The sequence below is a fragment of the Chelon labrosus genome, assembly GCF_963514085.1.
Source record: "Chelon labrosus genome assembly, chromosome: 10".
Taxonomy (NCBI): Eukaryota; Metazoa; Chordata; class Actinopteri; order Mugiliformes; family Mugilidae; genus Chelon; species Chelon labrosus.
In genome coordinates, this window is record NC_140360.1 from 11897190 (window position 1) to 11910567 (window position 13378).

The 13378-nt window shown below is 42.8% G+C and overlaps 1 protein-coding gene across 3 annotated transcripts; it reads left to right on the forward strand.

Annotated features, from left to right (window-relative positions):
* Positions 1-1204: 1204 nt before the first annotated feature.
* Positions 1205-9805, forward strand: LOC311494072 (putative E3 ubiquitin-protein ligase DTX3). 3 transcript variants are annotated; one of them, XM_084552924.1, is made up of 4 exons: positions 1205-1654; positions 2392-2609; positions 6380-6447; positions 9391-9805. In XM_084552924.1, exons 1-4 carry the CDS (start codon positions 1289-1291, stop codon positions 9579-9581), a joined length of 843 nt encoding a protein of 280 aa, XP_084409050.1. In that variant the 5' UTR covers positions 1205-1288; the 3' UTR covers positions 9582-9805. The 3 variants fall into 3 exon arrangements, with proteins under 3 accessions (XP_084409050.1, XP_084409051.1, XP_084409052.1); XM_084552925.1 differs by lacking the exon at positions 6380-6447; XM_084552926.1 differs by lacking the exons at positions 6380-6447; positions 9391-9805 and adding an exon at positions 4206-6314.
* The last annotated feature ends 3573 nt before the right edge of the window (positions 9806-13378 follow it).

The following is a 13378-nucleotide window of genomic DNA, read 5'->3' on the forward strand; positions in this document are numbered from 1 at the left end:
TAAATAATGGGGAAGTTAATAACCAGTTTCACGTACGGTATAAAGTAATGTGCAAATGCAGGTTTGGTTGCATCAGTTCTTGTTTTGCTTTGTATAAATTGGAAGTTATAAGATAAGAAAGAACTTAGAAAATGCAGCATTTTGTACATTTGCCATCTCCCATCATAATCCAGATATATACTCCCATGTAAACATCTGGATTATGATGTAAAATTCCTGATGTACACAGGACTTTACTGGTTAGTTTTCTTGTGTTTGACTATTTATTTGAATGGATGGCAATTTTCAAATCACATATTCTGATCTTTGTGTAGCTGGGTTGACACATGGAATTATTCAGAAGTATATACCACACTATATAAGATGTACACAAGTTTGCATTTGCAAATGTAATGCAAAAACTAGAAGTATGTACGTTCTGCCAGCAAATTCACTTACCAGAAATGATTTACTGTGCCAGAAATATTATGCTTGTGTATTTGTTTACTTAGGAAAATGAGCCAATATTACATATCTGTGATCATCACAGACACATTAATATATAGACAGCGTTTTAAAGTTGTTGCTCACTGTGGTGATGGTATAATAAGCTAATTTCATACAAATTATATAAAAGAATATGAATATTAAACAGTCAGTTTAATAATGTTTCCCTTTTAAAAGTCAAAATATAAAGTAGAATGGAATTAAAGCACTAAAGTCCTTGTATGTCCTTTGGGGAACATACTGTATGTCTCACATACAACCACAATAGCATCCACGGACAAAAAAACAAATTAAGTTATTTGTATGTTTTTTGTTAAAGTTGAATTTAATTATTTATAACACAAAAAGTAGATCTGACTGAAATTATACTACCTCTGTTTTATTTGTCTGTCTGGGTACTGTAGTAGTGTTTGTTAGTTATAGTTTCTTTTTTATATTTACGTATTTATATTGCGCTGGGTGCACTTTTAAGGAGCTGCTTAAATCTCATTGTACTGTGTATAATGACAATAAAGGCTTTCTATTCTATTCTATTCTAAACTTCTAGATGGGTGGTAGAGTAAAAGGCACAGTATTTCCCTTTTAAAGTATAAATAGTGGTACTAAATTGCTTCACCTCTGGGGGAAAAGACTTTTGTTTACATTTGAGAAGTTTTAAAATAAATAATATAATAAATAAAAACTAAATGTCATGCCAGTCACATGCTGACAGGGCACATCAGGGCTGCATTTCCTGGTCAGATCAGCAGAAATAAAATAATCAGACCAATCAGAGGTCAGTGTTTGCTCCACTTCCTAGCACATGGTTTATCACCCTGATGGCATATCTTCAGACGTCTCTCATAACATTCACACACACACACACACACACCAGGAAACAATGGAAACAACACCAACAGGACGATGCGCCGAAAACTGCGCCATTTGCCTGGATACTATTCACAAGAAGAAAACACTCAAGTGCCTTCATTCTTTCTGCTACCAGTGCATCGACTCAGCGTTTAGCTTTAAACCAGCTTGTCCGATATGCAACACCTACCACGGAGTGTACACCGGGACCCAGCCGGAGGGCACGATGACGGTGACCTACAGCTGGCAGAGCCTGCCGGGCTTTGAGGGCTGTGGCACTGTTATTATACACTACAGCTTCCCGGCGGGGATACAAGGGGTGAGGCTGACACTGATATCAGCACACATTTTGCGTCAGTAGTAGTACGTTTCCTCTACTTTTTAGGTTTATATTTGTCCACCAGAGGACAGTGTTGTCTCTTTTACAGATCAGCTGCCTTGCACTGGCGCATCAAAGCATCAAAGAACCTGGATTAGGTATAAAAAAATGGCCGCCAGCTTAAGCACAGCGTCAGCCAATCATTGGGTTTCTTTCTTAGTTAGTTCCGGTATCACGTGTGCTGCACAGTTGAGATGTTGTGGAGAAATGAGGAAGTGAGTCAACGGCGCATCCCTCTGTTGCCATAGTAACAGTGTTGGACAAATGAGGTACACTCTCTTGCCAGTTCATTAGGTACACTAGTTTAAACTTATCCTTTCTAATGCAACAGTGCTGTAAATCCTCCTTCATGACTGTCAGACTTATATAGACTTTATTGATCCACAAGGGAAAACCGCTAATAAAAAGAAAAATAGGTGTATGATGGTAAAAAATAAATAAATAAATAAATAAAAAACACATAATACTGGTCACTGCATAGTTCCTCTGTATCACAGCAAGACAGTTCGTCCGTCTTATTTGCCAAAGACCTCACGTTTCCTGTATTGTATAATGCACTGTTTATGTAATTCCCATCGACTGCCCTCGAGTGGCCGTAGAATTTGGTTTTAAGAGTTGTCACAATAGTGGGTCAGTGTGTCTTACTTCTAAGTTTGTTGTCGTTTATCACGTTACAGCCTGAGCACCCAAACCCTGGGGTGAGGTACAGCAGCACCTCTCGTACTGCCTACCTGCCAGACTGCAGGGAGGGAGAGAAGGTCCTCAAGCTGCTGAGGAAGGCCTTCGACAGGAGACTCATCTTCACCATTGGACGATCGGCCACCACGGGCCTCAACAACGTCATCACCTGGAACGACATTCACCACAAGACCAGCACAAGCGGAGGTGCACAGTGGTATGTACAGATAACTTTTATGTATATTCCTGTCTCCTTCTTCAACCAGAATCTAATTCGTTTTTTAATAAAAGCCTACCCGTATTTACCCTAAGAGAAAAACAGACACTGTTAATAAGACATCTAATAATGTGTCTAAATTATAAATGCCACTACTTGTCCAACACATGCTAACATGCGCTCAGTGGCAGTGCTAACATGCTGATCTTTGCCATGCTGTTTGTCTTAGTTTAGTGTGTTAGATAGGTAGAAGGGAAATTCAGTGTCCAGTAACTTCATCATATAGAAACAGATATTTAAGTTATTCATTCATTCATTCATTCATTCATTCATTCATCTTCTGTAAACGCTTGTCCTGTGAAGGGTCGCAGGGGGGCTGGAGCCTGTCCCAGCTGTCATCGGGTGAGAGGACAGCTGGGACAGGTCGCCAGTCTATCGCAGGGCTAACACAGAGAGTCAGACAACCATTCACACTCCCATGCACACCTAAGGCCAATTTAGAATCACCAATTAACCTAACCAGCATGTCTTTGGACGGTGGAAGGAAGCTGGAGTACCTGGAGAGAACCCACGCAGACACAGAGAGAACATGCAAACTCCACACAGAAAGGCCACAGTTGGATGATGAATTAGAACCTTCTTGTTGTGAGGCATCAGTGTTAACCACCACACCACTGTGCCGCCCAGTTATACAATCAAATAAATAAAAAAAGTATATATATATATATATATATATATATATATATATATACACACATATAATACTAAAAATATATAGCAGTATTAGCATTGACCACAGTCCACTTGGTTCCTCACAGGGAGGCGTTGTAGAGTCATATGGCCTGAGGTACAAATTGCCTCCTCTACCTGTCCGTGGAGCAGAGACAGAGAGGAGCTTCTCTGCCTGACTATAGTGTCGTGTAGAGGGTGGTGAACATTGTTCATGATGGACAGGATTTTGTTCAAGGTCCTTGCATCTGTCACTGATGTCAAGGACTCCAGCTCTGCCCCTACCACAGAGCCAGCCTTCTGTATCAGCTTGTCCAGTTGTGAGGTTCCACAGCGTAGAAGAGGGCACTGGCAACGATAGCCTGCTAGAACATGTCCAGCAGCTTCTGGCAGATATTAAACAACCATAGCCTCCTGAGGAAACAGAGACGGCTCTGACCTTTTTTGTTTACTGAGTCTGTGTTAGCAGACCAGTCCAGTTTGTGATCCAGCTGTAGACCCAGGTCCTTATAGGTCTGAACCACCTCTACACACTCCCTGTTGACGGTTACTGTTTATTAGCACTGGTCAAAATTAGAAGTATACTCAGGGGATCACCAGTGGGATTTATTGTTCAGGCTCCATGGATATTTAAACTAAAGAGCATTACAATTAGTTCAGTAGTTGCTGAGATACTTTCAGAAAAAGTGGTGCACCAACTAATAGATCAATTGACAAGATTCACTACTTGTAAATACAAAGCACCCAAATCAAAATATACACAAAAGCATCCTTTTTTATAAATTAAAAATGGATTTGCACCAAGCTTATAGGAAAGCAGTTTTTCACTTTCTGCATGTTGTGCTTGCACGTCTTTTTCCATCATAGTTTTGGATACCCAGATCCACTGTACTTGTCCAGGGTTCAAGAGGAGCTTCGTCTAAAAGGAGTGACAGAAGATGACTAATAGATGAAGACGCCCCTCAGATGGATTTAATACTATGCATTGTAACAAACTTCCTTGTTTCAAGTCTGCACTTTTTGCAGTCCCCCGTGCAGGGACGCTTTAAGATGTTTGTTTTCTGTGCAAACTGGCTAAAAGGCGTGAGATATGGAGGTTTCATAAAGATTTCGTAGCTGTTTACTGACTATGCAAAAATTACATTACACACATTCGGTGTGTTTCGTATAGCTACGGGGTGTTGCTTCTGATCATCAGATTTAAATGCCACTATGCATTTTCAGAATAACGGAGTATGTCCTTGCGTCAAATGTTCGCTTTCAACTAGAAGGAGCAGATCTGGACATAGTGTGTGTTTTTTTTTTGTGCCTTCATATGACAGTCAGCCTACTGCGTTCAACGAATTGTCAAACAAAAACTTGGACAGGAGTAAAAGAATATCTGATTGATTTTTTTCGTCCTGCGTTTTACCCCTCTGGTCCACTAGAGGGCGATGCTCTCCTCAGAGTAGACGGTCTGCTTGGTATGCAGCTCTATCATCATCACAGACCCACAGCCTCACAGCACCTCCCAAATCTCTTCGCCCAAAGTCGGTGAGAGGAGCAGAGCATCTGCTACAGATGATGAGTCATGTGTTTCTATGGTGTTTAGGGCAGTGTTAGCAGTAGTGCCTTACGCTATACACCGATCATGCATAACATTATGACCTCTTACAGGTAATGTGAATAACACTGACCATCTGGTGGTGATGTGATGATGCAACATTCTGCTGGGAGTCTTCTGGACCTGGCATTTGTGTGGATGTTACTTAAACATGTAGCACCCACCTAGACCAGACCACGCACCCCCACCCCCATAGTAATGACTCCTTGATGGCAGAAGCCATCCCCAGCAGGATGCAGCCTGACACAGGCACACAACTCAAAAACATGAAAAACAGCACAAGGTGTGGACCTGGCATCCAAATTCTCTAGATCCCAAACTGATCAAGTATCTGTGGGATGATCCACAGAGACCCCTCCCCTCAATCCATAGGACCTAAAGGCCCAAACTAACAACATTCTGTTGCGAGACACCACAGGACACCCTCAGTCATGTCCATTCTCTGATGAGTCACAACTGTTTTGGAGGCACAAGGGAGACCTACACAATATTAGGAAGGTGGTCATAATGTTATGCCTGATCAGTGCATGTATAATACTTGGCCTTGTGTTGGTCCACATTGACCTGGTCATCTCTGGATAACTGATGGACATGTAAACCCCGTTAATGCTGAGTGATAGTGATAGTTATATGAGGAGAGGATCCAATCAGCTATGAAATATCTGTGTTTCACCGGTTGCTCCAACCATTACTCCCTTACATCTGAATGTGCATAACATATCCATCAGACTTGTTTTTCAGTCCCAACAGTAAAGTTACTGGAATGAGAAAACACCTCTAACCTATATTCCCATCTGAAAGAGGGCGCATGTGACGAGGCGGAGTTACTGGGCTTGGCCTCTTTTAGCGCTCTGGTGTTGGTGTCTGGGGGCATTTCTGTGGCCTAGGATCTCAGGGCATCTGCTGCTCTCACAAAGCAGACCAGGACCCATCTGCTCGAACGTACCACCCCCACGCCCTATGCGGCCTTTTCTCCTATAAACATATCAGCGAATTCCATCCACTTTTAATCATAATCCATCTTTTCATCCATTTATTGTTAACAGTCGTCGGGTTTTCATCTTCCAGTCTTTTCCCTTTGTGTAAATGGAAAGCACATACAGCATCACTTGTTAGTATGTAAGTGTAACTTAATGAACGGCTCTTCTGTGTAGCAGAATGTGAGAAACATAAAGATTTGCAAAGAAAAAAAACATTTAACACATACGGTATTATAGCAAAATGTTCTTTCAGTTCAGTGAAGTAATCCACATTGGAGCATAAAATATTTCTTGTGAATTGTTTCCTCCTGACAGTATTTCTTTAGGCGTTATTGTTTAAATGCAGATTATATTCTCCATTAAACTCAAATAAAACGACATGGACTCTGGTGGTTTTGGTGTGCGCTCTCAGTTTTCAGAATGATTAATAATGAATGACCCTTTCTCCCTCTCTGCAGGTATTTCACCTCCCTGTCAGTCCATCTGGTCCATCTGGACATCTGCGAATCGAGGCTAAGATTTAAATGTAACAGAAGCTATAAATATATATATATTAATGATTATACAGAGTAGTATAGAGGGTGGATTAAACATGCATCAATGTAAATCGTCAGAGACAAGCCCCCTCCTCATAAAAATAGTATCATGGCCTGGTGGAAATAAGCTCTCAGCGCATGCATTAAAACAGGCACATCTACAGCTGCTTATCAAACGTTGCTCTGCACTGCTGTAGCGGGGTGACGTGAATATCCTGTCACTGTAAGGCGCTGGAAATAGCGCCGGGATTGTTGTTGATTTCATGTTTCTGGGTGTGACTAGACGGCTGCTGTGGAGCTCCCGGGAAAAACACACAGATGCGTACACCCATCAGACGAGAGATGTGCAGCGTTCCCTGTACTAGAGATGATAAGAAAATCATTATGTGACAATGCAGAGCTGTTGTTCATGCCCTCTCTCCCCACTGTGCTCCTTAATTAGAGTGTCTCTGGCTGTGGGGAGAACCCTGGCACACCGCCTGCCTGCCTACTCACCCTCTCATCCTTCCCTGCTAAAGCTACCCAATCACAGATATACCTGTGCGGGGTATGCCACTCTTCTTCCCCCCCTTCACTGTAATGAGGATCAACTCCTCCAGACGTAACCTACTTCTGCGTACCTTTGAAGGTATATTTTTATATCTTCACCCAGTTTTCCTCTTTTAATGTCAAAGTTGACTGAGATAATGACTTCCTGACTGGAAAATTTCCTCAGCGAAACCGCAAAGAACAAACGGCAACATTCGGGGCTGTGTTTGTGTGTTGGATGCATGGACAGAAGGAGGCAGAGGAAGCATCTGTCTTCGTACACCGTCTTTGTGTGACAGAATGTCAGCCCACTCCGCTGACATGCTCATTCACTGTGCCGCAGGCTGTTTGCTTAAGAACAGCAAAGTGAAGGTGGGTGTGTGAGTGCTTGTGCTTCTGTGGCTTTTGTCTGCGCGCCCTTGACTGCATCTGTGCATACAGTATGTACGGATATGCACTAGTGGATACATGCATGCGTGTGTGTGTGTGTGTCAGTTTCTCACATTCTGATTCATAGCCGGGGTGGCATGGCTTTTTGTCTGCCTGATTTAGCAGAACAGACCCTCTGCTTTTCTTAGTAAGGCTGACAGATTTACTGACTTACTCCGCTGACAGGACACAACAGCAGAGCTGGCAACTATTGGGGTCTTTGGCTCGATTGTCAGCGTCACAGACTGAAGGCTGTGCTCAAGCTGTTCTTCATTAGCCACAGGCGAATATCTCCACGATATGAGGATATGAGCCCCGTCATCCGTCCACTGTGAGAGAAATCTAAACAGTGAATTACCTGTCTAAACCTAAATCAGGAACAGTGTTCATATTGTTTTGCTTTTGTTCAGCACACACAAAGCCCAACCTTGGAGTCTTATTCATGTGAAACTGCAACAACTGCGAGTAGAGTAAAATAAAAATATTCACTGAAAGCTGAAAAAAAAAAAAGTGCAGATATAGTCTAGGAATTATTTACTATCTGGGTGCAATACAGAATAAATTTGTTGTTCTTCCTGTCTGCATATTCAGCCTTGGCCATCCACTCTCAGGCGGCCTCGTGTAAGAGCAGTTGGCGCAGGCTGCCATGACAACTAGCGTGACCTTTCTATCATTTCACAAACAAGAATTTTAACCAAGGCCGCTCTTTCTTCCGAACGACTGCGACAGCCGTTCGGTGAGTTCTGTCACATTAGCGGAATGACGGGTTTTGTTCGCGACAAAAGGCGGCCGAGGCAGCCACGTATTAGATGGAAAAATGACTGATGCCTCCACGCTGAGAACACAGTGAGTCTGTGGAGGCATCAGTCATTGTACTGCCGGAACAGAAGCTAGCCCTGTTGAGATCACGATGAATGGAAAGTACAGTTTTTGATATAAACCTTAAATTATCAGCAAGTGTTACATTTATTTACATTTGTTGGCTCCAGTGAAAGGATTAAAGTAAATAGCCTGTTGTCCATCGTCACGATAATAAAAAGAACTGAGCTCAGGCACGATTCTGTTCACAAGCTGCCCACAAATATAAATATAAAAACGGGACTTGCTCAAGAAAAACTTGCGTGACTGTATATTTTACAAGGCTGTGCCAAAGTGTAGGCTGATGCAGCTGAGTCCACTTTTCTGGCAGAGACCGTGGGCCACACTTTGGTGATTTTATCCACCAATAAGTGATGTAACTCTTTCTTGTTCTGTAATCCTGGCTGTGCATCCGTGCAGAGAGCTAACCACGGAAGAACTAAACCTAAACCTGCAGAACTATCACACACTAAAAAGTGGTTCTTAAACATCTCAAGGTGAAGCATGTGAAGAGAATTTCTTGCGGTTATGAGGAGGGCACCGCCATTCACCTGTGGTTTGTTGATGTGGAGACGTCACTCTTCCACAGGGAAATTCTTGTAATTAGCAAATGAAACAGCTGCACGTTATAGCAACAAACAGCCCACTCAGCAGGGGAAGAGCAGACACAATGCTAGTTACAGTGTGGTGAATATTGTTTGAGTGGCTATACCTGTTACAGTGTGAAGCTTTAAATGCATTTTTATATATATATTTTTTCTAATTAAGTTAGTCTTGCAGGCAAATATGGCGTACCACTCCCAAACTCCCATGGAACAACTCCTGGCGTACACGCTGCACTCATCAAAATCAATTGCAAACCCAATTTAAGCCCCTGATTTATTTGCTGGTGTAAAAATGTGTTCTTGTTGAAAACCAGATATTGCAAAATCTGAAAAGAAAGTAACACGCTGCAACACATTAATTAAACACAATGTAGATCCATAAATATTTTGTTTCCCCTTAAGAGTTCTTCTGAACATCAGAGCCTGTGTCAGTAATTAGAGAGAGAGAGAGAGAGCCTGTGTGGCATACTGATTCCTGTCACAAAGGTGCCTCTAAGCTTTTTTTTTTTACAGTCTGCATCAAGACAGGAAGCAGAGCAACTGGGAGAAAATGCATATTTACTTTCCAAAGACTCCCCCCCCCCGAGCAGCTGTGGAATCAAACGCCCAGGAATATGCGAGTCGAAGAGAAGAGGAGGAAGAAGAGACAGAGGAAAAAAGAAGAAACAGCTTTCAGAGGGAGGACTCAGACAGATGGCGGATGAAAATCCTCTGCGGGAATATCTTCAGAGCTGATGTGTTGCATAGTAACAGACTGCATTCCAGTATCTAGACAGTGCATAGATTAAAAACTTCTCTTTTATCTCAAAGTGCTTTCTTTTCCACCTTTTTTTTTTCTCCTCTTCTTTTAAAGGTGATGATTCACACCCAAACAGAGACACTTTATTTATACTGGTCATATGGACATGTATGATTGCATAATGAGTATAGAGAGTGTTAGAGATAAAGTAGGAGAGAACAATGCAAGAAAGTAGAGATATTTTCTTTTGCCGGATAGGAACATCAAACAGGATCACTGATATGCATCGTCCTCGCTCGCTGAAATATTTATTTTCCACCCTTCTCTTTTGTACTCATGCAGTCTCGTCTATTGTCTTTAGCAACACACATCCAGGAGAGGGTTTAATGAGATGTGCAGTCCTGCAAGTCACATTGTTTATACATGGACACTAGCTGTTCAGTATAGATTATAGTTCCATTTGCTGCACATTGAGGCACATATCTCTGAATTAGTTATTTTTCCTTGTGGCAGTTTTCCTCATATATTTGCAGTGATGTTCCCACAGAGGTCAGATGTCATGTTCATGTTCTATTCCTGTCACCTGAACACAGTGGATTTGGCGACACTGACGCACAGGTTGGTAGCAGGCACGAGACCATGCAGGACTCGTGTTTGCTGAATTCATCAGTAGTCTTGTCTTGATATCTTTGTTATGCCGTTTACAAGACACATTCTGCTGTTATATGCAGGACTGATGGATTTCCTTTCAAATGGGTCTGTGCGGCTCCACTGCATCGTTCAAAACTCTCTGCAGAAACATGCTTTTTTCATATGCTACCTGTTGTTGTCATGACTACACATCCCCGCGATGAAGCTGTTACAAACCGGCACATCAAATGCCAGCTAAATAATTACACGGGCTGCAAAGCCTTGCTAGCATGGTTGTCTTCATAGAAAGACTGACCATTTAAGTTCTCTTCAGTGTTTTCTCACAGAGTGTCTGTTTGATCTTCACTGCATCTTGGCTCGTTTCAGTTTCCTGTGGATGCTGCCAGCCAGTGAGGACCTCGGCCCAATGCAGTGCTTATGTAATCTGCAGTGGCTCTATGCTTCAGTTCCCCCTTTCAGTATATACATGTAAGAACATCCCTCCAGTGTGTGTACTCTCAGTGATTTTACAGCTCCCCTGTCACTAAGGATCGAAGTCATCACTGCTCCCAGGGTTTCTCTTTGGTCCACAGCTCCTTTAGCACTCCAGTGTTTGTATCCGTTGCAGCAAGGCACGTATACCACAGCCTCTCTTCAAAAGAGATGAGACTCAGGCTTAAAGACACTGAGCCTGGGTAGATGTCCTCCCATCTCTGCACCTACCCTTCCAGTCTCTGCATGCTCACACCATCTCCTAATTTCTTTCTGCCCCCACAAGCAGGAGAGTTATTGCTCAGTGGGAGAGGCCTCTGGTCCCGTGTGCATCCTCACACTGGCTCAGATCACTAAAAGCACATGCTCCCGCCTGTAGCCATGGTTCCCCAAAGAGGAGTGGCGGAGACAAAAATGAGCAGAGTGTTGCCTGCAGTAGACTCGTCCTTCCCTTTGTCTGCCTCCCATCCTTCCCCCCACTAATACTTTTCTCATAGCTGCAGGGACCTTAAGGGTAACAGTTGCACACATGCATACACATGCATACTCGCTGGTCACTGATGGTGATGGGCTCTCTTTAGAGGTATTCACTGGTCCTTTTCATGGTGGTTCATGTTTTCTCCCACTCACAGAGGAGGTTCATCCACCAATACACGCTGCCAGATTGGGAGTCGGTGTCTGTGATTTGTGCAATTAAACCAGCTCTTATTCACATGACCGCTGAGTAAGAAGTAAAATGACGCTGGTGAAACACAGCAGAGACACAAAGTGGTGTAATTATGGAGTAATTATTACTGCTGTGCACTCAGTCTGCTGCAGCTGACCTAATCTAGCATTTTAATCAGCATGAAGGACAAAGCGCTGGACTGGACCTTGCTTATTTCTCCGCTGGTGCAGCTGATGGGATGGTGCTCATGAGCACTCCTGCCATGTTATTTTGGCTCGTGCAGACACATGCAGGACGTGGCTCGTAGCCAAATTGCCTGCGCGTGTTTTTTTTTTTACTGTGTGTGCGTTTGGGGGTGCAGCTCAGTGCTCCTCCTCACCCTCTCGTGCACAAACAGTGTCACATTGTGCACAGCAGAGCACGCCTTGGCCTTTGTGTGTGGTTGCCCAGTGATCACAAAGAAAGGCACAAAGCACGTTCTCGTTGTGTATATGTTCGTCTACTTTATGTTTTAGATGTGAAGTTTTTTTTGCAATCTGTTGTGCAAAATGAAACATGAGCATAGTCATTTTATATAGTTAACTCTAAACAGTAACACTGGGCACCCACGCTGTGCAGAACGTAACATCCTAAAATATGGACCGCAATGACTGCAGTGCAAACGTTTTTATTTTCTACTAATATATACCAACAAATAAAGGCAATTTACTCTACTATCAAACACGTGCAGGGGAACATGTACCAGATGCAATGTCTGCATACACAAATAGTGTATGAGGTACAGCATAAACCGATGATTACTCATCCCACCAGCATCTGCCACAGGCAGATTTCTGCGTTTCTTTGCCCATCCTGGCTAACAGGCTGATACATAAGGATGTGTCCTAAAAAACAACACGATTTCTCAACCCCTTCCCTCATCGAAAAACAAACAAACACACAAAACTGTTCTGTTACAGAGGAACAACTTGTGCTTTCCCGCTGTGACCACAGGGAACATTAAACAATTGCTCACATTTGACTGAGCTCATTGGTGGCGCTGCCAGGGAAACACAAGGTCAAGAGAGAGCTCTCGGGGAGCAGTAGGTTTAGTCACAGAAGGGAATCCAGGGTCAGGGGTCACACATAAAAGTGGGGGTTGTGGAGGAGCGACGGCATGATGTTTAGTCCTCGCTGAGCCTGAAGATGCACGGGGAAGCGTTCCTCAGGTGGACAGTTACTGTTGCTGTGTGGGAAATGATAATGATGCAATAAGAAAGGACTGGACGGACATATTAGAGACAGTCTGGCTCAGGCTCTGTACATTATTGCTATAATGTGTAATGTTTATTTTAGTTTTGGATGTTTGGGTGCAACATTTGCTAATTAGCACATGGGAATGCCACTGGAATTTCGACTTGATGGTGATTAGAATTTGTCCAACTGGGGCTTATATGTTAAAAACAAACAGAAAAGAAAAAGATTTCCATTAAGGTTCATCTTCTTGGATCCATGGATGTCTCAAAACATGAAAACCTAGTCAAATCGCATGAAATCGCATGAAAACCTATGGCCATATCTACTATATCAGGAGGTACAAATTTCACAGCAATCATTAAAACTTGTAAAATGTCATCATTCAGATTGAACCTAAGACTTGAACAGACACTGATTTCTCCAGTCATGCCAATAGCATTGCTAAAAGAACGGTAAAATAATGATTTTGGACCTGCTAATGAATGAGTAGAGATTCATCTTTAATACCTCATTTCATTATTTCTTCTGAGACTGTGCAGTGAACGAGAAAACATTGGGAAATATATTTTTTAATGCCGGAAATATTATGGCAAAATAGGAGGGTTGTAAATATGACCTGTGAAATCCGGTCACACGACACCTTTTTGTGAGTGTTGAAGTTGATGGGTTTGGAAATCCCGGCCCGGCCCTGCCCTGCACTGCGGCAGAGGATCTGGTGTCTGTAAGCGAGCAAGAGA